The sequence below is a fragment of the Acomys minous genome, assembly GCF_964271855.1.
Source record: "Acomys minous genome assembly, chromosome: 2".
NCBI classification, from domain to species: domain Eukaryota; kingdom Metazoa; phylum Chordata; class Mammalia; order Rodentia; family Muridae; genus Acomys; species Acomys minous.
The window spans coordinates 85,211,307-85,223,451 of record NC_140484.1 but is presented as its reverse complement, the minus strand read 5'-3'; the positions used below and the strand labels follow the sequence as shown (position 1 = coordinate 85,223,451).

The 12,145-nt window shown below is 53.8% G+C and overlaps 2 protein-coding genes across 3 annotated transcripts in view; one reads left to right on the top strand and one right to left on the bottom strand.

The window, feature by feature from the left end:
* The window catches only part of PRR12 (proline rich 12), a 28,774-nt gene extending 26,506 nt beyond the window's left edge, over positions 1-2,268 (top strand). For both annotated transcript variants that reach the window (XM_084758677.1, XM_084758678.1), the window contains exons 12-14: positions 834-980; positions 1,081-1,176; positions 1,339-2,268. In XM_084758677.1, the coding sequence (XP_084614803.1) occupies positions 834-980; positions 1,081-1,176; positions 1,339-1,485 (390 nt within the window). In that variant the 3' untranslated portion in view covers positions 1,486-2,268. The remainder of the gene's footprint in view (positions 1-833; positions 981-1,080; positions 1,177-1,338) is intronic.
* Positions 2,269-7,690: 5,422 nt separating this feature from the next.
* On the bottom strand, positions 7,691-11,447 carry RRAS (RAS related). Its single transcript, XM_084758655.1, has 6 exons — positions 11,221-11,447; positions 9,112-9,199; positions 8,912-9,014; positions 8,695-8,803; positions 8,134-8,252; positions 7,691-8,058 (listed from the first exon to the last, which is right to left on the bottom strand). The coding sequence occupies exons 1-6, from the start codon at positions 11,371-11,373 to the stop codon at positions 7,974-7,976; spliced, it is 657 nt and encodes a 218-aa protein (XP_084614781.1). The 5' UTR covers positions 11,374-11,447; the 3' UTR covers positions 7,691-7,973.
* Between the last annotated feature and the right edge of the window lie 698 nt (positions 11,448-12,145).

The window sequence follows — 12,145 nt, the reverse complement described above, 5'->3', positions numbered from 1 at the left end:
AGACTGTCTGTGTGTCTGTGAGTTTGAGGCCAGCCTGGTCTACAAAGCGAGTCCAAGACAGCCAAGACTACACAGAGAAACCCAGTCTTGAAAAACAAACAGGGCTGGAGAGATGGGTCAGCAGTCAAGAACACTGCCTGCTCTTCCAAAGGACCCGAGTTCAATTCCCAGCACCCATATGGCAGCTCACAACTGTCTGTAACTCCAAGATCTGACACCCTCACACAGACATACATGCAGGCAAAACACCAATGCATATAAAGTAAAAATAAATTATCAAACAAACAAACAAACAGGGGCTGGAGAGATGGCTCGGAGGTTAAGAGCACTGACTGATCTTCCAGAGGTCCGGAGTTCAATTCCCAGCAACCACATGGTGGCTCACAACCATCCAGAATGAGATCTGGTGCCCTCTTCTGGCCTGAAGGTGTACATGCAGGCAGAGCATTGTATATATAGTAATAAATACATCTTTAAAAAAAAGGAAAAACAAACAAAAGATCTCCCATTTCTGTAGCTGGGAGCCACTCTGTGTGGGTGTTAAAGCTGAACCTAGGTTGTCTGCAAGAGCAGAGCTGTCTCCCCCATTCCATAGAGCGCATAAATTGGGGTGTTTCAGGACGGAGGGTAGGAATGTGGTACTTGTGAGATCTGAGGCCATGCTAGAGTCACAGGGGCAGGACAGCCAGGCTTGGGAGACAAAATGCGCCTAAGGATTTCCTGACATTGTCTTGGGGGACAGTGATACCCCTCATGACCCAAGGATCTGAGCGCTGGAGTTGGCTGGTATGTGGGTCCGGGGAGGTGGCCACTGACCCTCTGGCTTCCTGCAGGATGCCCTACACACGTTCCCACAGCTGCAGGTGGAGCAGACTGGAGAAGGCTCCCCTGAGGAGGGGGCTGTGCGGCTGCGGCCGGCGGGCGAGCCCTATAACCGCAAGACACTCAGCAAGCTCAAGAGAAGCGTCGTGCGGGCCCAGGTATGACTTGAGCTGGGAGGGGTGACCCCCCCCCCCAGGAAGAGGGGTGACGAGTGACCCTGGCCACAGCGTCTGACCATCTGCCCCCCTCTGTCTGCAGGAATTCAAGGTGGAGCTGGAAAAGTCCGGGTTTTACACCCTCTACCACGCTCTGCACCACTATAAGTACCACACCTTCCTGCGCTGCCGAGACCAGGTGAGCCCAGCCCTCAGCCTCCCTCCCTAGGCTAGGGGTCTACGCTGTAGCTTCCCTCCTTCAGTCTCGGGGTCCGGGGCCCCGTCTTCTCAGGCACCCTGCCCTGCCCCATCCCTCCCCTAGCCGTTTCTTCCTATACAGCTTTACCTTTGTTCCCCACAGACCCTGGCCATCGAGGGCGGTGCCGAGGACCTGGGCCAAGAGGAGGTGGTCCAGCAGTGTATGCGGAACCAGCCGTGGCTAGAGCAGCTCTTTGACTCCTTCAGTGACCTCCTGGCCCAAGCACAGGCCCATAGCCGCTGTGGGTGACCGCACCCTGCCTGGCGAGGCCCGCACCTCCTCCACGAACTGAGAGCTGGACAGAGCTGTCCTCTGGAGCTGACTCCTGGCCTTCCTTGCTGCCAGGAGGGAAGGGGTCGTCCTCAGCCAGGGTGTGTCCACACAGCCCCTCCCCCTCCCTACTCCCTTTCACACCCTCCCCCATTCATGTACAGAGAAATTATTTATATATATGTATAAATGTCTATTTAGTAACACTTGCCCTGTCCCCTGGCCCAGCCCCCCCAACACGGCCATCGCCCCTGCCCCTCCACCGTGTACATAATGTATAGGAAAATTCTATGTATGGTTGAGGGAGGTGGGGCGGCTTGAGAGAACTGGGGGACACCCCCCTCTCCCCTCCCAAGCTTCCCCCTCCAGGCCAACATCTTTGCTAAAGGCTGCTCCCCAAGGGTGTGTGGTGTTGGGTGGGAGGGGCCAAACATCTTGTTAATTATTTTTAATCTTATTTATTGTACATACCTGGGGTGGGGAAGGAGTGGAGGGGGAGGGTGAGAAGGCTCCCCTCGTCCTGCCCCTCCTGTTCCTTTTCTACAGCGGTCTGTCTCCTCCACCCTCGGCCCCACTTCCCTTTGTCTTTTCAATGTGGTTCTATTTTTTAATGCCTTCCTCTGTCCTGTCCCTGCTCCTTTCTGGCCTGTTCCCTCCTCTCCTTGACCTCTTGCTCTTTCTTGGGCGCTGTACAACTCACCTTGTATACACTGTGTACACACAACCAGCCAAACGAAACCCAACAGCAACACTTTACCAGCAGGCTGGAGTGCTCTGTCTGCGGCGGTGGGTGAGCCGGGGCCCTGGGAGCAAGGGTTGGCATCTTCCAGGCTGCCCAGGGGGTTGTGGCTGCAGGATTCCACTGTCAAGTGACTGGCTCCGTCTGGGCTGTGCCATGTTCATGGGGCACAGTGTGCATCCTTACGAGATGGTGGCTGACAAGGAGGCAGCTGTCTAAGTCATCCGCCCTCTGGCTCCCTAGGAGGCCTTGTGGCTGGAGAGGTAGCTCAGTAGTTAGGAACACTTGCTGCTCTTACAGAGGACCCCATTTCTCCTTCCAGAACCCACAAAGGCAGCTGAGCCCACTTTTTGGTCTCATGCAGCCTCAGCTTACCAAGTAACTGGCTGACATTAAACTCCCCCCCCCCACACAGGGTTTCTCTGTGTAGCCTTGGCTATCCTGGCCTCGCTTTGTAGACCAGGCTGGCCTCGAACTCGCAGCGATCCGCCTGCCTCTGCCTCCCCAGTGCTGGGATTAAAGGTGTGAGCCACCAACACCCAGCTGACATTAAATTTCTACATCTGCCCCCCACTTCCTAAGTGCCGGGTTATAGGCATGTGCAACCCCACCTGGTTAAATTCCACTTTGAAAGAATAAGTGGATTTTTTTTTCTCCCCCATGGGTATTTTTAATGTACTTTCCAGGTTGATTGATGGGAGAACAAGTTTCAGGAGCTGAGTAGCAATTCTTTTTTTTTTTTTTTTTTTTTTTGGTTTTTTGGTTTTTCGAGACAGGGTCTCTCTGTAGCCTTGGCTGTCCTGGACTCACTTTGTCGACCAGGCTGGCCTCAAACTCACAGTGATCCGCCCGCCTCTGCCTCCCGAGTGCTGGGATTAAAGGCATGCGCCACCACGCCCGGCTTTTTTTTTTTTTTTTTTTGGATGAGTAGCAATTCTTATTACAGAGCTGGGAGTCTCCTCCACAACCGGGAAGTTCTGAGCATAAGTGACCTAGAAGTGTTTGAGACCGCCTACCTCATGGTAGCCTAGGTTGGTCTGATGCTCTCAGGACTATGGGCCTGTACATAGTGAACATCAGGAACTCTGTCACTGAGTCATTTGCTGTTCAGGGTGTCCCTGAAGCCCTCCAAGAGGTTGCAGGTATTTTGTCTCAGGTCTGTATGTGAAAAGAAAGTTAATAGGTGCTGGCCAAAATGGTTTTCACATGTGATCCCAGGAGGAGTTGTCAGGGAAATTCAAGGCTATCCTGAAAAGGGATGGGATCAGGTCTTTCTGGTAAGAGCTACTGTCTAGTAATTTCCCCCAGTGCGGGGCTGGGATGATGGCTCAGTGGTAAGAACACTGACCTATCCCGTAGGAGAGCCTGCATCCCCATCGCTGCACTTGGGCGATGAGGGGGTGTGCACTAAAATCGAAACGTGAGTGACAGGGTTAGCTTCCTAGTGAGTGGACTGACTGTGGCCTGCAGGCCAGAATATGCAGTGCCTTGATGTGGGTTTCCTAGGGTCCGGATAGCTGTCCCAGCTCTTAAGTTCTAGAGCAGAGATTGGACCTGCAAAGCCCACCCATCCAGAGTGGAAGGGCGGTGGTGACTTTTGGGTAAAATCCAGGTTCCTAAATTTAACCCTCAGCTTCTTGTAGTTAAAGCAGGCCAGTTGGTGTGAGCATACACACTTTAAAATTGGGGGGGGGGGCAGTTGGTGTGACCATACACATTTTAAAACTGGGGGAGGGTGTGGGGGTGGATGGCGCAAGCCTGGTGTGCTGTGGAGCCTGAGGGGCAGAGTCAGAGGGCAATCTTGGCTTCAGAGAGAGACCTTTTCCCAAACACCCGCACGAAAATCGTTGCCAGAGCCTGGGAGAGGGCGGAAACCCTACCACAGGCACAAACACGTGCCCAGAGAGATGCCAGGCGGGCTGTGCCAGCCTTTGACTCTTGTCTTAAGAAACTTTGGAATGGCAGCAGCCCGGTCCTTTCCAAAAATGGCCTGCCAGCTGTCACACACGTTCTAGTGCTTCCTTCTCGGGGCAAGCGGCAACTTGTCCCCTTCATCATGTGTGTCTTGGCACACCAGAACGTTCAGGCCAACAAGTGCGGCTTGCCATATGGTGGGGCTGCTGGGGCCGCAGGACCCTTTGCTGGCAAGAAGCAGTGTCCCGCTCTCGTCCTGTTCCCCCTCCCCCACCCCGACTGAGACTTGGAAACCCCTGACTGGGCAAGGATGAAAAGGCTACAGCTGGCTGCAGGTTGTCCTCTTGGAAGGGGCAACCCCTTCTTGGGCCTGGGTGTGAGCCTGCTGCTGCACGTCTTAGCCTTGCTCAGCCCCAAGACTCGGTGAAGCCAGAAAGGGATGCTACTAATCGGCACTCTAATCTGGAGTATAGACTAGCAATTGGTCCTGGGACGACAGAAAACGGTGGGTTGTGGATAGTTTAGTAGGGACTAGACACTACCCTATGAGGCAGCCTGGTACCCTGTGTCTTCCCCAGAGAAGAATTAAGGCAGGCAACTTGCACGCAATTACCAGTCTCAATTTCATTTGCCAGGGGCGGTGAACAGGAGACAGAGCCCGCGGTGGGTAGGAGAGGTGTTGGAGAATTAGGCCCAGGCATGGTGAAAGCCAACATATTTGATGGCAGGGGGTCAGATGAGGCTCTTCCACTCTGGTGAGTTGGGTGATGGGTGATCAAGCCAGGAGGGGCAGGAGTTCGAGGCCAGCCTGGGTTGTGTGAAACCTTGTTTCAGTAAAGCCGAGGAGAGTCGGTTTAGGGTTGGAGGTTGGTGCCTGGTGTCCTATGGCCACCAAGTTGGGCCCCCAGCCTTCCAAGCTGTCACGCAGTATGTACGGCAGGACTGGTGGGGGTCCTGGCTTGGCGTGTAAGTATACAAAGACTGCCTTTCAGAACCGGAAGCCAGTCTGCTCCTTTACACGGAGGGTGGAGGGTGGGAGCCTGATGGCCAGAGTTTTCGTACTGTATGCTAAGTTCCTGGAACTTTCTAGAATAGCACTTCCAGTAGGGCCCTCCTCAGCTATCAGGATCTTACATAATTGCCTTGCCTGTTAGGGTTCACTGCTAGCCATGAGTGACTACTGAACTTTTGAACTTGGAGAAATTAATTATAGCTATTCATTTTTTTTCTGGTTTTTTGAGGCAGGGTTTCTTTGTGTACCCTTGGCTGTCCCAGAATTTGCTCTATAGACCAGTTTGGCCTCGAACTCAGAGATCTACCTGCCTCTGCCTCCCAGGCACTGGGAGTGAAGGTGTGTGCCCAGAAACCATGTTTATAATTAAGACAGATAAGATGAGGAGCACATTTAGTGTATGTGTCAAAGAAAGGTCCACGGGCAGGGGAGATGGCTTGATTAAGAGCATTTGGTGGTGGTGCAGATGCCTGGGGTTCATTTTTCAGTGCCACTGTGACTCCAACTCTGCAGGATCTGCCGCCCTGATTGGCCCGGAGGGACTACATGCACACGGCACACAGACACGCAGGCAAAACATCCATATACATTTTATTCATTTGTTTTTTTCAAGACAGGGTTTCTCAGTGTAGCCCTGGCTGTCCTGGACTCTGTAGACCAGGCTAGCCTCCAACTCAGAGATTCCCCCCTGCCTCTTCCTTCCAAGTGCTGGGATTAAAGGCTTGCGCTACCTACCACCATGAGGCTGAGGATTCTTAACAGCCATATGTAGGGTCTGGTCTAGCCACCACATTGAACAGTGTAGTTCTAGAACTTTCCAGGAAAAAAAGATTCTTTACCCCGAGACAAGGTCTTGTCAGAGAGGTTAAAGTGGACTTGAATTTGTGCTTGAACTCTCCTGCCTCAGCCTTCCAGATGCTGGAGTTTGAGGCATGTATCACCATCCCTGCTTAACTTTACAAATGTTACTACATTTAGTGTGTGTGTATTTTATTTTATTTTATTTTATTTATTTATTTATTTATTTTGGTTTTTTGAGACAGGGTTTCTGTGTAGCCTTGGCTGTCCTGGACTCACTTTGTAGACCAGGCTGGCCTCGAACTCACAGCGATCCGCCTGCCTCTGCCTCCCGAGTGCTGGGATTAAAGGCGTGCGCCACCACGCCCGGCTGTGTGTGTGTATTTTAGTTAGGCTTACTATTGCTGTGATAAAACACTACGACCAAAAAGCAAATTTAGGACGGAAGGGTTTGAAAAGAACAACAGAATCCACTTCCACATCACTCACTGTACATCTTTGAAGGAAGTCAGGACAGGAACTCAAGCAGGGCAGGAACCTGGAGGCAGGAGCTGAGGCAGAGGCTATGCAGGTTGCTGCTTACTGGCTGCTCAGCCTGCTTCCTTATAAAACTGGCCCACCAGCCCAGGGTGGCACAACCCACCATGGGCCGGGCCCTCCCCCATCAATCACTAATTAAAAAGATGTACTATAGGGCTGGAGAAATGGCTCAGCAGTTAAGAGCACTGGCTGCTCTTCCAGAGGACCTGGGTTCAATTCCCTGCATCCACCTGGCAGTTTATAACTGTCTGTTCCAGGGGATCTAACACCCTCACATGCAGGCAAAACTTCAAAGCATGTAAATAAAATAAACATTTAAAAAAGAGAATGCACTAATGCTTTCCCACAACCTGATCTTAGGGATGCATTTTCTTAATTGGGGTTCCCTCCTCTCAGATGAGTTTAGTTTGTGTCACGTTAACATAAAAACTACCCAGCATGCCGGGCACAGTGGCATACACCTATAATCCTAGCCCTTGGGAGGCAAGTCTATGGGAGTTCGAAGCCAGCCTGCTTACCAAACAAAGTCTAGGACAGCCAGGGCTGTTACACAGAGAAACCCTGTCTCAAAAACAAACAAAAAACCAAACTCCCCAGCACATGTGCAAAATGCATAGCATTCATTTAAAGATCAGAGGAGATTACAGGAGTTGGATTTTTTGGTTTTGGTTTTCTCCCCCCCCCCTACCCCCCCACCATATGTGTTCTGAGATTTAAACTCAGAAAGTTATCCTTAGCAGCAAACACATTTACCTGCCTGGCCCTCTAACCAGATGACCACTCTCATTTTAATTTTTTTTTTTTTTTTTTTTTTTGGTTTTTCGAGACAGGGTTTCTCTGTGTAGCCTTGGCTGTCCTAGACTCACTTTGTAGACCAGGCTGGCCTTGAACTCACAGCGATCCGCCCGCCTCTGCCTCCCGAGTGCTGGGATTAAAGGCGTGTGCCACCACGCCCGGCTTCATTTTAAAACATAAGTAAAGCTAGGTATAGTGGTGCGCACTTTCAAATCCCAGTACTCGGGAGGCATAGGCAGGCAAGTTCCAGGACAGCCAGGGTTACTGCACAGAGAACTCCTATCTTGAAAAATCAAAAAGAACCTGGGCTACGGATGCTGAGGTTGGACTCTTGAGACTCTGGGTCCATCTCTAGCAACCACCCCACCCATCCAGTAAGACAGATCTCCAGTTTTGGCAGTGATCTTTATTTTTCTGAAAGATTGGACTTATATACAGCGGTGACAAGGAGCTCCTCACCCTCCCAGGGTCCTGGGTGGGAAAGGAGTTATTAACAGAAGGCACACAGTGGTAGCCTCAGGAGGCCAGCAGTAAAGGTAAGAGGGTGTAGTGTGTCCTGGGGAACCCAGTGGTGGAAACTGAGGCTCAGCTCGAGAGAGCCTCAGGCCACACAGCAAGTACGAGGCAGCTGGTCCCGAGAGCCTGTGCTGGTCACTTGGGGCTACCTGGCTACAGCAGGACGCAGGGGCACCCGCGATCCTTCTTCCTGGGAGCGCTGGGGGGGCTAGGCGGGAGTTCTTGCTCCTGGTACTTCCTGTGGGAGGCAGCCTGTGAGTATGAGAGGGGAGGGCCAAGGACCAGGAGGGCAGGAAGTGGTGCCCCTGCTTACCGGACAGTCCGCACCAGCTGCTGAAATGCCTCGTCCACATTCAGGCGCAGTTTGGCCGATGCCTCGAAGTAAGGCATGTGGTGGGAAGCGCTGAAGGAGGATGCTTCAGATCGGAGGACCTGGAAGGAGACGCGGGACAAAGGGAGGAGGGAGTCGGAGAGGGCAGGCTTGAAGACCCAAGGTGCGTGGTAGTGCTGCATAACCTCAGCAGGTTCAAGAGAGAAAGTTCTAGAAGACCCAAGGAGAGGCTACTGGAGGCTTACGAAGATGATGAAAATATTTTAGGTAACTGGGAGGCAAGCAAGAAGAAAGGTGTCCTTGTCTAGGAGAGAGGGATCAGGATAAGGACCAGGCCCCTCCAGTGATTCTGGAAGTATGTGTGCCTCAGTAATGGATGCTCCCACTTGGGGGTCCTATCTAAGTGAAAGCTGTGGCAGTAGAGGGACCAGGGTTTCAGAGCAGAAGAGCCCCCCAACCCCCCCAGCCCCCCCCCCCCCCCGCCGCCAGAGAGCTTCCCAGGTCCATTCAAGTAGGATTATCAGGAAAGGGGGCATGGCAAACCTGGCGCTGCGTCTCCAGATCTGCCTTGTTCCCAACCAGCACAATGGGGAAATCGTCGCGGTCCTTGACCCTGAGGATCTGCGTGAAGAGCTTGCCTACCTCATTGAAACTGCAAGAGAAGTCAGTAACATGAGGACAGCCTCGGGCCAGGAACCTGCCCCCGTGCTCAGCCAGATCCACCAGCGCTCCCCACCCCCACCCCCCCACCCCCGCTCACCTCTGCCGGTCGTTAATGGCAAACACCAGCAGGAAGCCGTTGCCAGCTCGCATGTACTGCTCCCTCATGGCGCCAAACTCCTCTTGTCCTGCGGTGTCTAGGACTGTGGAGTCAGGGAGAGAAATGTGTGGGTCCCAGGTCCTGGGCAAGTCCCCTCCGCCTCGCCACCTGCCTCCCACACAAGCCCCGTCCATCCTCACTGTCCAGCCGCGCAGGGATGCCATCCACCGTGCACATCTTTGTGTAGGAATCCTCAATGGTGGGGTCATAGTCAGACACAAAGTAGGACTGGGGGGGGGGGGGACAGAGAAGCCCACCGTCACCAAAGCATCCTGGTGTGTGTGGGTGTGAGTCCTGCCCCTAGATCCTTTCTCTGAGTCTCTGTCTCCTCCTGGGTCTGTCTCTCTTGGTCTCTGTCACCCTCTCTTTCTCTGGGTCTTTTTCCTACTCTGGATCTCAGTATCTCCTCTCTCTCTCTCTCTCTCTCTCTCTCTCTCGACTCCGTCTGTCTTTTTCTCCTGCTCTCTCTCTCTCTTCCTTTTTCGGGATCTCGGGATCTCTACCTCCTTCTCGTCCCCTCTCTGTGGGTCTCCGTGTCCCTGGTCCCTGCCTTGAGCTGTCCCATCCTCTGGGTGGCCAACCTTTCTCTCTAGCGGCTGTTTCCACCTTTCTGACTGACTGTCGCCGATCCTCCCCGTTTCCTCTGCTTTCCTCAGTATGAAGCATCCCCCGCCCCCTTGTCATCCTTACACCCAGCTGTGACAAGTCACTTTCCCTCTGTTCCCTCACTTGGGGACCTAGGATGAAAACACTACACCATCTAACAGTTTTTCCGGTTTGAGAGAATTCCCTGTTCAATAGTAACACTTGGTCTGGTGATGGTCAGTGATCAGCTTCTGAGAGATCTTGTTGACCAAAGTAGCTGCCTAGCTTGCCTGTCCAGTCTGCCTCCACTCTCCGCCCCCCCATCCCCACCCCCCCCTTCTGACCTCCTCTACTCCCTCCTCCACAAGCAGCCTCCAGTGTCTCCTCCCTGGGGAAGGTCTATGTTCCAACCCAGCTTCTGAGAGGCCGCCCCACCCTCATCCCGCCTCTCCCTTCCTGACTGGGTCCTGCTGCCTCCATTCAGGCCTCTGGCCAGCTGCAGGTTTGGCCCTAAGGTGCCAGGGGCTCAGAACTGGCCTCTTTCTTACCCACTGTAGGATTCTCAAAGGCATTGCTCTGTGTGTGTGTGTGTGTGTATCACCCAGGAACTTCTACTGCAGCAAGTGGGCCCTCGCTTTCCTAGCGTGGCTCTGCTGTGGGGGAGGCTCCCTGTGGGAACTGGGTGGAGGTTTCCGGGGCTGGGGTGGACTTTTAAGAACTTGGCTGCTGGGGCTGAAGGTGGCTTCCTCTCTAGGCGGTGTTTGCTGAGGGCTGAGGTTTGAAGGGGTGCAGAGGATGAGGCTTGTGTGTGTGTGAGAGACAGACAGACAGACAGACAGACAGAGACAGACTGACAGACTGAGAGGCAGAGGAAGGGAGGCGAGAGGTGATTAAAGCCCAGAGTGCCTTAGGAGATGCTGGAGGGAGACAACAGGCTGGAATATTCTGGAGGGTAGGTTCCCGAGCTAGTGGAGGTCCTCTTATGGGTCCTAGAATCTTCTAAGCAGCAGGTTGTGAAAAACCCGAGTTCTAGACTTGGGAGCCACCCAGGGTTTTCAGGGGTGAGGGCAGGGAGTTTGCGTGGGGAACTTAGTAAGGGGAAATGGTTGGTTTTCCTTGGGGGTGGGGGGGGTCTCCGTCTAGCAGAATGGGGTACTGCCAGATATTGGTGCTTTCCTAGAGTAGTCGTGTAGAGCAGGATCTTTCTGAAATCTGAGGTCTGGGGGGCGGGGGGATCCTCTTCAAGCAGGGGTTACAGGGTGCCTTTCTCAGGACTAGATGGTTCCAGTCCAGTCCTAGAGGCAAGGTCTGGGAAAGATCTGAGTCCGAGCCTCAGGGAGCGCTTAGGATGTGAATGGAGTAATTGTTCTGAATTTAGGGTGCTCCCAGGAGGTGAGCACGGTACTCCACTGGGACTAGAGCTCTTTGGTACTTCTGGGAGGCTGATCTGCCTCAGGACGCATTAGGAAAAAATCTCCCCTTCATGAAGCGGGTGGAGGCCCTGGGCACTTGGAGTCGCAATCGGAGGAGGATTTTGGGGGTTAGAGACCCTCTTAGGAGAGTCTTAATGATTGTTCTGGGAGAAGTGAAAAAAGTCTCAGGCAATCCTAAAAGGGCTCCAAGTCTCCATCTCAGGGACACCCTCCCCGGTGGGGGCCCACTACCTGTATAAACTGGATGGTCAGTGCGCTCTTGCCCACGCCGCCGCCGCCCACGACCACCAGCTTGTGAGTCTCGCCGGGCGGGGGGTCCCTGGGTCCCGGCCCCCCGCCCCGGGGCCGTCCCCGCCCAGTCCCGGACGCCGCCCCGCTGCTCATGTCGCCACCGCTGTTGCTGCCGCCGCTACCGCCTAGGGGGGAGTCAGGAGAGACCAAGGGGTGGGTTATGCTAATGAATACTGCATAAACATGAGCTCCGGCCTGTAGGACGCCAGGCTCCGGATGCTCCGGGAGGAGGCGAGGCCAGGGAACGGGAGGGGCTATACTAATTAGGATTAGGAAGAAACAAGTTTGCAAAAAAAAGGGGAATTCCAAGAGGGGCGGGGTTATGCTAATATAAACCTGTGCCCACCCAGAGCCCCGCCACGCGCTGTCTTCAGGCAATCCGCCTTTGGGAGGAGCTATGCTAATAAATACCATTTCGGGAGAAAAGTTTTTTTGTTTTTTTGTTCGCCCCCCCCCCCCCGACGGGGATATGCAAATGAGGATGCTTGCTGCAGTAGTTATCCAAGGACCACTCGTGGGTATTTTTGGTAGGTGGGGCTTGCGGGCTCCCTTTCAGGGCCGTATATAGGGCGATTTTAGGAAGGCACAGGTCTCGGGAAAAGAATCTCCCCTCCTTTCTGGGATCTTAGCCAAGCTCTCTGCCCCGGCGCTGGTCTAAAAGCTGGAGTCTCGGCCAGCCCTGGGAGCCAGGCTTCCGGTTCCTGCTGGCCCAGCCAAACGGAAGATAGACTGGGAGGAGAGTTGGGGCCCTGGAGGGGGACAGCGGGGTTACTGGGCAGGGACAAGCTGTGAGATCACCACATTCCTAATCCATGAGCCACCTCCTCCTAGTCAGGAAGCCCGCGGCGAGGAGGGCATACAGCCA

Coding starts and splice junctions, on each gene's coding strand:
- RRAS (XM_084758655.1), bottom strand. CDS start 11,373: ATGAGCAGCGGGGCGGCGTCCGGGACTGGGCGGGGACGGCCCCGGGGC. Junction 8,804..8,911: donor GCCATTAACGACCGGCAGAG/GTGAGCGGGGGT, acceptor CTTCTCTTGCAG/TTTCAATGAGGTAGGCAAGC. Junction 8,059..8,133: donor CAGCTGGTGCGGACTGTCCG/GTAAGCAGGGGC, acceptor TGCCTCCCACAG/GAAGTACCAGGAGCAAGAAC.